A 14,061-nucleotide genomic window follows, 5' to 3' on the forward strand; every position below is an offset into this window, starting at 1 on the left:
CAAATGGTTGTTACACCTAGGAATTTAACTGTTGAAAATAAGTGTACATACCTTGCACTCAGGACAGGACAATGGGCAAGGGGTTAGGTTCCTTATTGATACCACAACCTCTTCTGTGACTTTTACTTATTTCAGCACTGCGTGTAGTTCTCTGAGTCCCCTTACAAAGCCTTATTAATCTTTGAAAAAGTGAGTCCCTCGTTCTGTGCAACAGGGCTTGGATACATTTATCTACTCTGTTATTTATTTTCTTCAGTAAGTATGAGTATTTAAGAGTTTTATGGTTTGCTTCTAAGAACATATTTGTATTAAGGCCAAGTCCAATTCTGTAGCTGTATGCCCACATATGTGCATTCCATGAATATCTATCTTTAAAGTACTTGCCAAACTCCTCAGTTCCTTCCTCCTCTGCACTCCAAGTAAGAAAGCCATCAGCAGCTCTGAGAATTTCTCTCTATATGTCTGTAAGTGCAAAGTTTTCAGAGCTTTGTATACAGTACTCTTCAGCATTGCATTCCCATTTACTTTTGCACATATATTCCGTCTCCATGCCCGATCAACATACCAGGTACATAACAACCTATGTTCACTATGGCCCATAACTACACTCCAGGCACTGCAGTAGCTGTCACAGTCATCAGACATGAATACCTATAAAAATAAAAATTAAACACACATGTTAATGCTATAGTTATTTTCAGCAAGCAGTGGATCAAACATTCTCTAATGAAACTGTCTTCTTACCTTTGTTTTGATGTTTCCAATACATTTTTTAATCTGCTCAAAGAAAACTCGCATGGACCTTGTGTCAGTATGTGTACTGAGGCAATAAGAAACTGGACATCCAGCACCAAATTCATCCACGGTCAACAGTGTGTTCAGATAAAATTTATACCTATTAGTGCCATGTGTGCTGTCTATCAAAACTTTTTTTGCCATTTTCTGCTGATACTCAGTCATAAGGGCTATCATAAAGTCACTTTCTGATAATTTGTTTCCATTATCCTCAGTGCCTTGGGCTTTGTAATAAATCACCGGGGAATCTTTCCCTAGGCACTCTTGTTGTCTCACCCAAAGATCAACACTAGTTGCATCATCTTGGTGTGCACTACTATCGTCCAGCTTGTATTCTTTCCTAATATTTCTAATATCTTGTTTGCTTAAAAGATGAACTCTTCTGAAGAGTCCAACTTGAATGCTCTCTCTCACTTTCTTCAAAATTGTAGTATCAGGAACACCTTGTGCAATTAATTCAGCAACCATTGCCCTGTCAGCTGTGGTCAGATGTAGGCTACCCACAGAGAGACTGTGTCCTGTAGAACTTGACATTAACCATGTTAGATGACACATTTTCGACTACCAAACAGGCAGGGCAGGTGTCACCAATTTTGATTGAAGGTTCCCTTAACCTTCCGCCTGAAGCTGTTTTGTCAGCATATCCAGAACGGTGGCAAACAAAATAATCACATTTCTGTTTTCCCCTTGGTCTTATGAAGGAAACCTTCTCTTCAGCTTCCATCTGTTCCTTCCACAGAAAGAACTCTGAAAATAAAATTACAATGCATAAGAAACACAAACTTAAGTACAGCATTTGTGTGTTATTCTGAGGAAATAATTTAGTTGAAATACACAAGATAACACTGAATAAGGTCAAAACATATTAGCAGCTCTCCAATAATTATTATAAGCAAGGTGCCTGAGAAATAATGGTAATGGAGACAGTCTCTCCTACTCATGTGTCATAGAATCTGAAAATGGTTGAGGTATGTACATACAATCAATGTAAGAATGCTTTATACCAACATTCCAAACTAAGCCTAGGGCTACACTACAGATCAGCCTGCCACCACCACTAAGATTTAGAAACATGTAGCATGCTGAGGCAAATCCAGATTAACACCTTAATAAGTCCGACAGTTTACAGTTGTTTAAGTTATACACTGAAGATATATGCCAATCATTGATTACCCTATGATACTTTCTTACCTATATTTACATAAATGATACCCAACATGAACACTAATAATTACTAAATCATATCATTAACTCACTGGAAAGTACTGCATATACAAACAATGTACATCATCAGTTATCTGGCAAATAGAAATAATAAACTATGCTTTTGTTTCCTCACCTTCCACAGAATTAAATGTCATTTCTTTGCACTCCATTCTCTGTTGGTGAACACACTCCAAATGGTGTGGTGTATCAGTTCTTGCCTCCGAGGGCATCTAAATGTATTGCACTCGGTACATGCCATCTAAAAAAAAACACAGGTTTTTGCTTAATATCTCAATAGCATACTGCAACGGGAAAAGAATGTGTACGCACAATTAATGCACTTATTCATCCATCATGTTTCATACTGCCAATTATGAAGGAGAATCTTCAGTGATGTGGAATAACACAGTGAAGCCGCGGTGAGAAACTAGGGCCTGCATTACTTAAATATCTAAAATAAGTTATTTGTGCTTCATGAAACTACTTTAGAAATTTAGAGGAAAGACCGCACCCCCGATATCACACTGGTGATATCTCCATATTTCCGCCAATATAGCACGCTCGACTATGAACCAGCCATCTGCTTGCAATTGTGTTACATTAAGATTCACGCAGCATTCATTCATATGGTGACAGAGAGGTAACCAACTTGCCTCCTACCTTTCCAGACGCGAAATTGAGTCTCTTCATGTGTTTGTTTACATCTGTTACCAACTTGTCGCAAATATTGCATATTTCTTTCCTAGGATGTACATAAATATTCTTGTGATGCTTCACCCTCATATGTCGGTACAAGCTTTTTCTTGTATTAAAATTTGTTCCACACACGTCACACAAGCCTGCCACACCACGAGTCCGTTCAACATTGTCCATAGTGTAACATGCGACGATGAATTAAGAAAAGCACACACACACACACACACACACACACACACACACACACACACACACACACACACACACAATGAAGAAAAGAGCATTCAAAAACGCAAGTGAAGAAGGCAGAGGGGCCATCATCTAAGAAAATTTAGTTCAACAGAACTTTGGGATGGTGTGAGGAATCAAGCTGAAAGTTTTTCAGTGGCTCAGGCTTACTACTTTCACTGTGAAAAAAAAAAAATCCAAAGATTGTCACTTAATATCACACTCGTGTAATCCCTGTACAAATCTGATCATACAGACCGTATTTACAGGAAGAAAGTTTCAGAGGATTATAGTCTGTGTTTACATCATCCCAAGAAAGATCAGTGACATCTATACATGGCCTGGGGTCAATATAGATGCATTTACACCTAATTATAATGCTCAGCTTTTAGAAAAAGACAGGGCTCGAGAGGAGAAGGTACAAGAGATGGAGTGGACCCAAACCTTATATGAAAGAATTGTAAGCTGCAACTTCTGTTTCCAGCAAGTTTTGTTGACAACAACTGTTCCCATGAACAATACTTTGTATTATAAGCAACGACTGAATTTTTTAAATTTTACAGACAATGCCATAAAGTCAAAATAAGAAGACTGTTTCATGTTCTCTGAAATACAGGGAAAACGAGGAAGATGTGAGATAGCAAGTTGTTTCTATGGATGCTGAAGTCTCTACCAACAATGGTACATCTCATTTTAGCAATTGCTGTGCAGGGCAGAATCGAAACAAATTTGTTGCTGCAACAAGCTCGTCCGCTATTCAGGAAATATCTAACAATATCCAACCTGGAAAATCTGATCTAGAATTCATTGATTTAAAATTCATGTTTATTCGTCATAGTGAAATGGAATGTATCTCATTGCCTTTGGCAGTCACTACAGAATTGTAAAAAAGCTGGTAAAAGTGAACTGGACTACTGACTGGAATATTGTTGCTGAATATGCGACAAGAAGGGAGTGACTAACCTTATATTGTTCATCAAACAAGCCGTGAGAAGATTATCAGTTGGCTGTATCATCTGATTCGTTACGTTGCTGTTACGAAAGAAGATTTGAACAGGAAACCATTCAGATTACTAAGGCCGAGTGAAGTGGTGCAGTAGTTAGCGCACTGGACTCGTAATTGGAAGAACGATGGTTCAAACCAGTATCTGACCACAGAGATTTAGGTTTCACGTGACTTCCCTAAATGGCTCCAAGCAAAAGCCAGGATCTTTTATTTGAAATTGCACAGCCGATTTCCTTCCCCATCCTTAACACAGTCCGAGCTTGTGCACTGTCTCTAATGACCTTGATGTCGATGTGGCGTTAAATACGATTTTCCTTCCTTCTTCGGATGGGAATGTCATAAAACAGCGTCCGTTTGTTATGTGATTTAATGAAAACCTTGACGAAGTGTTTAGAGCTCATAACTCTAACCAGAAAACAAGAAAAATCAACAAGATTCACTGTCAAGCACCCTGTAGATTCGCGTGCTCCCTGTAGCAAAGGAAAATTACAATCATGTGATGTCCCTGTTCAGATCAGTGTTCCCATACAGTATAGTGAAGATCTAAAATTCTAAGAAATTTTCAAACGGATTCCTTCAATAACAGCTGTTTTATGTTATATAGTTGTTGTACCAAAATAGCGATACGTATTTACCAAAGGGATTGAATATCCTATGGAATTTAATTTTCGCACTTTATCTTTGTAGTTCGTCGGTACTGCTTCTCTCACAGCCCACGGCACAGTGCTTTATCTTGCTGCAAGATATTTGGATTTGCTCGTTCGTGCATGCAATCAGCTGCACTCTCGTGGTTTTGCGGAAATTTGTGTGTGACATTCTCCAGGTAATTTACAAGCGTTTATAAACTGCAAACAAGAATAAGTGAAAAAGAAATTGTTTCCGAAGTAAATTCACACGGTACTTCATTTCTATTACCATAATAGTTCAGTGTGATGAGTGTAATAGTTCGCTGATATCTGTTGCAGACGCTGTGGTAGCTATGTTTGATGCTGCTGTCTTCTTCTTTTTTTATTTTATCCTGTATTTAATTGTGATCACATCACCTATAGTATGCTTGGTGAGGGTGTGTGAATGTTGTAATTTTTTCAGGTTATGTTCATAACAATCAAACACCTGAGTTACTAGTGCTTGCTGTTTTGGTCTGCCCGGTAAAATCGTTACGTGTATCTTCATAAAAGAATCGTCTGAGATTGTGACGTGTTGTCAGGAGCAGTTTGTCTATGCAATGATTGCCATGCATTTCGTGACGGACGAGGAAAGGCGGACAGTGAAGTTCGAACAATCACTATGTTAGTACAGTTATGTTGACTTAATTAGCTGTAATAACGTTTGTGATAATTTGCTGTGATCTGATGTAGTCATAAAGCGGCTCCAGATTTTAGGGCTAACGTAAGCATTTTTTCAGATGACCACAGTTACTTCCTCATTTGATGGTTTGAGTATGTTCGCATGAAAGGAAATGCTGTAATTCTGTAGCATTTTGTTAGTTTACACTGTGCTTTGATTATTCGTACGTGAGTCATTACATGTCAAATGAACACACCTATTTTACCTCACCCTCTTAGATTTTGCTGAAGTTGATATACTTATAGTGGGCACTGAGACTAAGAAAAGTACCAAATTTCAATTTTTTATCTCAAACCATTCCTGAAATATGGCTATGTAAACTTTTCAAAAACCAGCCAAAAATGTGTGAACGGACTTTAAAATTTTCCTAGGAGCTGCCCTAATTGAGCTAGAGAACTGGGAAAGGTGTCATTTTGCATGCTCTTTCCAGGGATATACAACAAAACATAGCTTCTAATTAATAACCTTTTTCAAGATACTAATTAATCACTGGAAAGAGCATGAAAAATGCTGCAAAATGACACCTTCCCCAGTTCTCTAGCTCAATTAGGGCAGCTCCTAGGGCAATTTAAAAAAAGTCCATTCACACATTTTTGGCCAGTTTTTGAAAAGTTTACATGACCATATTTCAGGAATGGTTTGAGATAAAAAATTGAAATTTGATATTTTTCTTAGTTTCAGCACCCACTATAAGTATACCAACTTTCAGCAAAATCTAAGACGGCGAGGTAAAATTTTTATTTAAAGTGTGTTGATTTGACATGGAATGACTCGTCGGTAGTATTCGTCTAATCATGTGTAAATACTAGTGTGTGGGTTTTAATGGAGTTCTGTGTAAGAATTCTGTAACCATGTTTAAGAACTGGCGAAATAAGAGGTACAAATGAACTTAACTGTAATTTGTCTAACATAAAGCATTACATGTCTCCAGAACTTAGGTCATTCGTCATATTTACAGGTAGAAGAAAGTCATTTCAGTAGATCAGTTTTGTAAGAAAAAATTAACCCATGTTTAATCTTGATAGTAATAAAAAATGAGGAATTCCACATTGCAGTGTGCAATCTACGGTGCAGGTATGTGGTTTTCTTTAATAGCATGTGAAGATTCCAAAATAATGGTGCTTACTGTAAATTGAGTATACATCCGTGAATGAATACAGAGGAAGAATGTTTCAAGGAAATACCTATGTTGAAAATGCATATTCAATGATAAGCAAACAATCTGTACGTCTGGATTTTCATCATCCCCCTATCAGACTGTTATTAAGTAACACAATGAACGAAGTGTAGAATGAAATATTTGGAGTTATTCAGTAATTTCACTGCAGTCTATTGACTGCTTTGATTGTTAGTAATACTGAAGTTAGTGCATGCACAAAAAAAATACACATCTTCCATAATTGTCACTTCAGGGCAGCATCCATAAGCCAGTGTTACAAAGAAGCAGTAGCAACTGTAAATATTCTGGTTCCAGTGCATGTTATTGTATGATTGTTCTCACTCTTCATGACATGAGAAATGTGAGTTTATATCACTGAACACTCTTTTCCTCAGCCACTTTGAATCTGTTTCCTGGGTGAAAATACTGCCTTTGAGCTATACCTCATGGTAACAATGGAAACTGAGTACAGCAGATGTTATGTGATTGCTTTTCTTTTTCAGACTGTAGAACTGAAGCGATGGACCAGGAGCCAACTATGTGGATTAAAAAAGAGGAAACAGATGAAGTACAAACTGAGTTATGCTTCATGGTAAGTGGCTTACTTGTATTTCTTAAGTGTTTCATTAATTTCTGTGTGCAGTATGGTGCGTGAATACATACAATTGATGTCATACTGCTGGAAACATGAGTAATTCTGTTTACTAAAAAACTGATAAACTTTCAGTCTTAAATATAGCATTTTGCACAGTACATTGAAATAAGCCTTGTATTAAACCTCACATAGAACTGAGGAGGAGTTTTGATTTAATATTCAGTAAACATTGAAAACTTTTTTAATGCACAACCCAATTATATTGACAAAGGTGTTGCCATAGGGTGGGTATATTCTGCTCTGATATCCTTCTTTTAAATGACAACTTAAGAATAACTATGACTGTACTGAGTGTTAGCAGTGCCATTAACTTTATAAATGGTGTGGGTGAAGTTAATGCATTATTGTAGTGTAGGGTTGGGGTTATTTGGGGGAGGAGACCAAACAGTGAGGTTATCGGATTAGGGAAGGAAATTGGCTGTGCCCTTTCAAAGGAACCATTGTGGCATTTGCGTGGAATGATTTAGAGGAGTCACAGAAAACCTAATTCAGGATGGCCGGACACAGGATTGAACCGTCGTCCTTCCGAATGAGAGTCCAGTGTGCTAACCACTGCGCCACCTGGCTTAGTTTTTATTATTTGGTCATTCCATGACAGTTCAACCAATTTGAGAAAATGTTCCAACTGATAGTCTCAGATTGGGCTGAAATTTAGCACACCATTGCTACCAAGTGTGGAATACTCGTACAAAATTTTAAATTCGCCTGCCAATTAGTTCCAGAATTATGGCTTGTGAAAGAAGGTGGCATGACCCGGAAATTGCAACCCGCGTCTGGCAATCTATCTTCAGACCCAGCTTCAGGTCTTAATAACTTTGGAACTATTCTCCACAGCCCAGTGAAATTTTTACAACCCAGTAACATCCACTTAGAGAACACACTCTATGAATCAAAACACCAACAACATATTTCTGAGGGAAAATAAAAAATTCTAAAATGTGATAAAAAAAATGTAGTACTTTAAAAGGTACATATTGTAGGTGCCCTCTACGCCAAATATAATTCTCTTAAAAAGGGTATAAATTTTTTTGTGGTAAGCTTAATGTGGCCTGAACATGCACAGAACTCATCTTGCCCATATCAGTCATACAAACAGTGTTACATGCCCACGAAAATACAAAAATTTGAAAAATTACCTGAAAAACATGGATTTTTTTTTAAGTGTGGTAGCACAAAAGGGACAAGTGATATCCAAGCCAAATTTCAAACACTGCATAAGTAGACCATAATATAGTATGTGGCAGAATTTCAACTTGTTATAGCAAGGCATTTGTGTACAATAGAAGTTGAGAGAGATGTATTTGGTTATGTTTCTGTTAACATGATTTAGCGAGTAATAGTGATGATGCAGACAGCTTGTTTCAGATAAAGCTGCAGCAATTGTTGGGAACCATTAGGCAACAAAGTTAAACAGTGGTAGTTTTCAGGCACAGAATGAGTCATTGTTAGGCAGGAACAACAAAGGAAACATGCAACAATTACTGGTTACTCATATTTTTAAGATTCTAGTTCAGACTGGTCAGTACTGTTGTGGAAAGTCAGTATGGAGGCAGAAGAGTGTACTAATGGTGCTTTTGTTAAAACAAGTTGCGGTATTGTTAGAGCACAAGCATCTGAATGTCATAAAACAACATATCGAACAAAATGTGGCATTCACTTTGTACTGTATGATCTGGATGAGTAGGACCAAGATTTGTTGCTATGGAGATCCAGGATACACCCTGTGGGCACAAGAAGTGCAGTTCCAGGAAACTTTTGTGTTTGTTAACATAATATGAAAGTGTTTCTGGATTAGTATTCTTTCCTACAAAGAAGTTGTGATCCATTTTGGATTCTTAAGAAGACAGTGAAGTGTAGCCTCAGAGAAATTGATATAAAATCAGTATTGAAAGTGAATCAGTGCATGGGACTTAACATGAAACCAGAACAAAAGTTATGTTCCAGGTGTGTTACACTGCTAAAAAATGAAGAATATACTGATAATTTACATGACAGTGACAGAGTATCAGCCACCTACAACCACAGCGGATGAGCAATTAAATACTTCAGTGACTGCTCTTGGTTTGTCTCTGATGAAGACACACAAAGTTTGGAAAAGACAGGTAGAAGAAAACTACAAAAAACTCAAATGGAATTAAAACACAAAATAGCTGACACACTAATGGTGGAAGAGGAAGAACTATCTGCACCAAACAGAAATCATGCCATAAGTGCTCTGATTTGGACAAAATTGTGCATGATTTGAAAGAAAAATGTGCCATATCCACACGCCAGAAAAAAGTAGCTGTTCTTACCCTTGCACCTTCCAGCTGGTCTATTGACTACACTGCAAAGGAATTCATTTCTACAGATATGGTAAAGCAAGCTAGGAAAATAAAAGCAACCCAAGGAGTGCTTCCACAGCTTCAGCAGGCTCAGGGTAAGCAGTTGAGTTCAGAAATAAAGGTTCTAGTGTCGGAGTTTTATGACTATAGCCAAATAATGCCTGGGGGAAAAAAAAAAAAAACACTATGTAACAGCGAAAATGGGAAATGTATGTGTACAGATGCAAAAAAGACTGTTGCTGTGCAACATATCAGAACTATGTGTAGAATTCAAGGAAAAGTATCCCAATACTGAAGTAGGTTTATCATCTTCTTTCAGTTTTCGGCCAAAATGGATTGAGCTTGTAAGTGCAAGGGGCACACACAATGTTTTTGTATGTGATACCCACCAAAATGCTAAGCTGATCTTCAGTCAGGAACCGCGTGACCGCTACGGTCGCAGGTTCGAATCCTGCCTCGGGCATGGATGTGTATGATGTCCTTAGGTTAGTTAGGTTTAAGTAGTTCTAAGTTCTAGGGGACTGATGACCACAGAAGTTAAGTCCCATAGTGCTCAGAGCCATTTGAACCATTTTTTTGCTAAGCTGATGTTTGCTGCTATAAAGGATTCTGGTCTGGATTTCAAAGGTGCAATGAAGCTGCTAGTGTGTGACATCAGTTCCTACCAGTGCATGATAGACAGGTGAGAAAACTGTCCTGGTAAGGCAAATCTTGCAGAACACATGAATAACAAACTGTATGGTGAACTCCTTATGGATGACGATGAACTTGTTTCTTATAAATGATGGACACACGTTGATCACACGTCTTGAAACGTAGCAAAGTACAGTGGAAGATTTTGTTGAAATGTGTTGTCAAAAAATGGACAAACTGACCCCACACAGCTTCACAGCAACAGCACAATCGGCTTATCTCCAGTTTTGTAAGGATAATTTGAAACAAGATGAAATTATAGTAATACTAGACTTTTCTGAAAATTATGCATTTATAGTTCCAGATGCCATCCAAGGATATCATTGGGACAACAGCCAAGCAACTCTCCAGCCATTTGCAATTTACTGTACAGGTGAATCAGGTGATGTGTCTGCCATGAACCTGCGTGTTTTTAGTGACTGTTTAATTCATGATGCCATTGCAGTTCATGCCCACATTCCACTGTCATGGCATATGTGAAAAACAAGCTGCCTCACATACATTTTGTGAAATACTTCAAAGGTGGGACAGCAAGTCAGTACAAAAATTGTAAAAATCTCAAAAATGTATGCATGCATTACCATGATTTTCAGATTCATGCAGAATGGATTTTTTTTTGCAACAAGTCATGGTAAAAATATATGTGATGGTATTGGTGCTACCATTAAGCACATGGCATCACGAGCTAGTCTTGAGCACCCTACAGGAGGTCACATTCTAACACCTCTTCAGTTATTTACCTGGGTACAGAAAAATATCTCTAGCATACAGTCATTCTATGTTACAAAAGATGAGGTGAAATCAGTCAGAGTTGCTAAAAAGCAGACTAGAACATGTTAAAAACTGTTGCAGGCACGAGGAGCCATCATCACTTCTCTCCAGCGGACTCTGACAATGTGCAGACGAGCATACTGTCCAGTTATAACTATAGGTTCATGCACAACATGTCTTCACAGTGTGTCTGACTCAGGATTCAGAAGCAAAAGCAGTAACATACAACCAGGTCGCTATTTTGTTGCTGTTTATGATGACAAATGGTGCTTAGGATGTGTTGCAGCACTGTGAAGCAGAAGGTGATGTATTTGTGAACTTCATAGGACCAGCAAGATCATTTCATTGGCCACGTTTGGCAGACAGGTGTTGGATTCCTTTTGAACATATTCTTATGACAGTTCCAGTTCCTACCAGTGTCAGCAAGACAGTACAATTTGCCACTCAATGTACAGAGTACAGTAGCTAAAGTGAGGGAGAACTTCTGTTCAAAGCACAATCGACTGGTTTTTAGCAGTTAAGGTGCAGTAAACATTAATGATAGGTTGTGTTAATCTGTCTATATGTTGTTGCTTAGTGATTAAACAGTTGTGGGACAGGATAAGAAGAGGCAGAACAGTTTATGATATGTCTTTACAAAATTAATTTGTGGAACAATGGCCGCATCACCAAATACATCTGTCAACTTCCATTGTACACAAGTGTCTTGCAATAAGAAATTGAAATTTTGCCACATATTATATTACGGTCTACTTATGCAGTGTGTGAAATTTGGCTTGGATATAACTTGTCCCTTTTGTGCTACCACACTTAAAAAAATCCATGTTCTTCAGGTAATTTTTCAAATTTTTGTATTTTTGTGGGCATGTAACTCAGTTTTTGTGACTGATATGGGCATGATGAGAACTGTGTGTGTTTCTGCCACATTAAGCTTACCACAAAAAAAATTTCTACCCTTTTTGAGTGCATTATATTTGGCATAGAGGGCACCAACAATATGTACCTTTTAACGTATTACATTTTTTAATCACATTTTGGAATTTTTTATTTTTCCTCAGAAATATGTTGTTGTTTTGATTCATAGTGTGTTCTCTAAGTGGATGTTACTAGGTTGTAAAAATTTCACTGGACTGTGGAGAATAGTTCCAAAGTTATTAAGACCTGAAGTTGGGCCTGAAGATAGATTACCAGATGCGGGTTGCAATTTCCGGGTCATGCCACCTTCTTTCACAAGTCATAATTCTGGAACTAATTAACAGGAGAAACTAATACTTTGTACACAAGTGTTCCACACATGGTAGAATTAGTGTACTGAATTTCAGTCAAATCTGAGACTATGAGCTGGAGCCCCTGGTTGGACTGACATGGAATGACCCTATTGCAGTTTATCATGGAATGGAGTGAGAATTGTAATTTAGTTATTAATGATGTAAAATAAATTATTTGTAAATAATTTTGTAGTGACATTAGCATGGTCACTAATCTGTGAAGTACGTTTTGTAGTACTATTAACATTGTTGACTGAATATGTGAACAAAGTGTAAGTAGAACTGTCAGCAGTAAACTTAAATTTCAGACAAATATCACATGGAAGCATAAATTGTTACACAGCCTGTAGGTGCAGAATGAATTTGTATGTCGGCAGCAAAGTTTTGATGAAGCCATGGGGTTAAACATTATTCACAGGTTAGTTCATAATCACTTTCTGTGTTTGCTGCACATAGTTACGCACATTGTTTGTGAAACTACCAGAATGTTGCAGTTAGTGGTGTAAATAATGTTACATATACATGTCACTGTTTTTGGGGTATTCAGTTGTCAGCAGGCAAACAAAAATCACTAGGTGCCACTAGTATTTTTAATCTGCAAACCAGAATTGAGGGTTCTGACACAATCACGCAAACTACTTGTGTACTGTCTGTGCTGAAAAAGTCTGCTTCAACTTCCATCTTGGGTGCAAGTGCAGAAGTACTGTGATAGCATTAATGCAGCATTAGCATTTGAATATATGTGAGAGCTTCAGTATAGTTTATATAAACTTTGTGAACATCTTGCAATTCAATTGATGAACAGTATCTGAACAGTAATACTATACCATCATTGTGAGAAAATGATAGGAGAGTAAATATACTAAATACTAGTAAATACAGTAAAAGAGTGGGTAGACCCAACGTGGTTCATGCTTTGGATTAGACCCTTGATGTAATTATGGTTTGGCATGTAGAATAAGTTTGCACAACACATTGTGTGTGAATGAAAAGCAGTTTGAACAGTCATTGACCTTGGACCTGAAGCTGAGAACTATTCAAAGGCTACAAGGTTAAAATGTGGTGCTAGCCCCCTTTAAATATTGGTTGCGGTGAGAGACTGCTACATAGTGCAGCTCAAGGCCTAGCCTAGGTTGAAAGGTGGCAGTGTGGGTGTGAGATGACAAAGCCTAGAAATGTGAAAGCCAAATAAGGATGTGTTAACAAATTGACCAGTAGCACAGCCTAATGTTTACCGAAAAATCCAAATGATGCCCAGAATGGAACTTTCATCCACAAGAAGTCTTCCCTTACAGTGTGTGCTGTGTTAGTTGATGGACTGAAATTCCATATGACCTTAAGATGTTATATCAATTGATGTTGTAGATGTTATATCAATTGAAAGACACCTTCTTTGCCACATTAATTAAAACTCAATTTTTGTTGTACATTTTGGGCACGAGGACTTGCTGGAAAGTAATGGCTAAAAATTTTATTTGAAAATTATTGAAGCATTTTAATTAAAACAAACATAATTAACATTTTACATCTTCATTCTTCATGTTCATATATTTATTTCAGACAGTCACACTGGTACTGAACACCTTTCTCTCAGTGAGACACCAGACTGCTGGTGCTGTCACTGTAGAATGTTTGACATTGTTGGCAAACCCACAGCCTCACCCCTGCTCACACCAATTCATTGCTATCAAAGTGAAGTCCCTGAAGGTGTTCTTTAGGTTTTGGGAACAGTTGAAAATTCATTGGCTCAAAGCAGGTCAGTATGGAAGATCAACAATAATAATGAATCAAAGGTGTCACTGTTGCAGGTGCAAAAAAAGTTGTGTATGGTCTGGCATTGTCATGCTGAAAGAGAGGGTGGTCCATGTGTGGATGAACTATTTGAATTTGTGCTATGTTTCCTGAGGGTTTTC

The 14,061-nt window shown here is 37.7% G+C and overlaps 2 protein-coding genes across 2 annotated transcripts in view; one reads left to right on the forward strand and one right to left on the reverse strand.

Annotated features, from left to right (window-relative positions):
• Positions 1-291: 291 nt before the first annotated feature.
• LOC126213385 (uncharacterized) lies at positions 292-1,404 on the reverse strand. The gene is made up of 2 exons (XM_049941090.1): positions 745-1,404; positions 292-651 (listed from the first exon to the last, which is right to left on the reverse strand). Exons 1-2 carry the CDS (start codon positions 1,348-1,350, stop codon positions 292-294), a joined length of 966 nt encoding a protein of 321 aa, XP_049797047.1. The 5' UTR covers positions 1,351-1,404.
• Positions 1,405-5,054: 3,650 nt separating this feature from the next.
• Positions 5,055-14,061, forward strand: part of LOC126213386 (zinc finger protein 493-like) — a 185,278-nt gene continuing 176,271 nt past the window's right edge. The window contains exons 1-2 of the mRNA XM_049941091.1: positions 5,055-5,220; positions 6,941-7,029. Coding sequence (XP_049797048.1) covers positions 5,157-5,220; positions 6,941-7,029 — 153 coding nt within the window. The 5' untranslated portion in view covers positions 5,055-5,156. The remainder of the gene's footprint in view (positions 5,221-6,940; positions 7,030-14,061) is intronic.

Source organism: Schistocerca nitens, chromosome 11 (genome assembly GCF_023898315.1).
Source record: "Schistocerca nitens isolate TAMUIC-IGC-003100 chromosome 11, iqSchNite1.1, whole genome shotgun sequence".
Classification (NCBI taxonomy): domain Eukaryota; kingdom Metazoa; phylum Arthropoda; class Insecta; order Orthoptera; family Acrididae; genus Schistocerca; species Schistocerca nitens.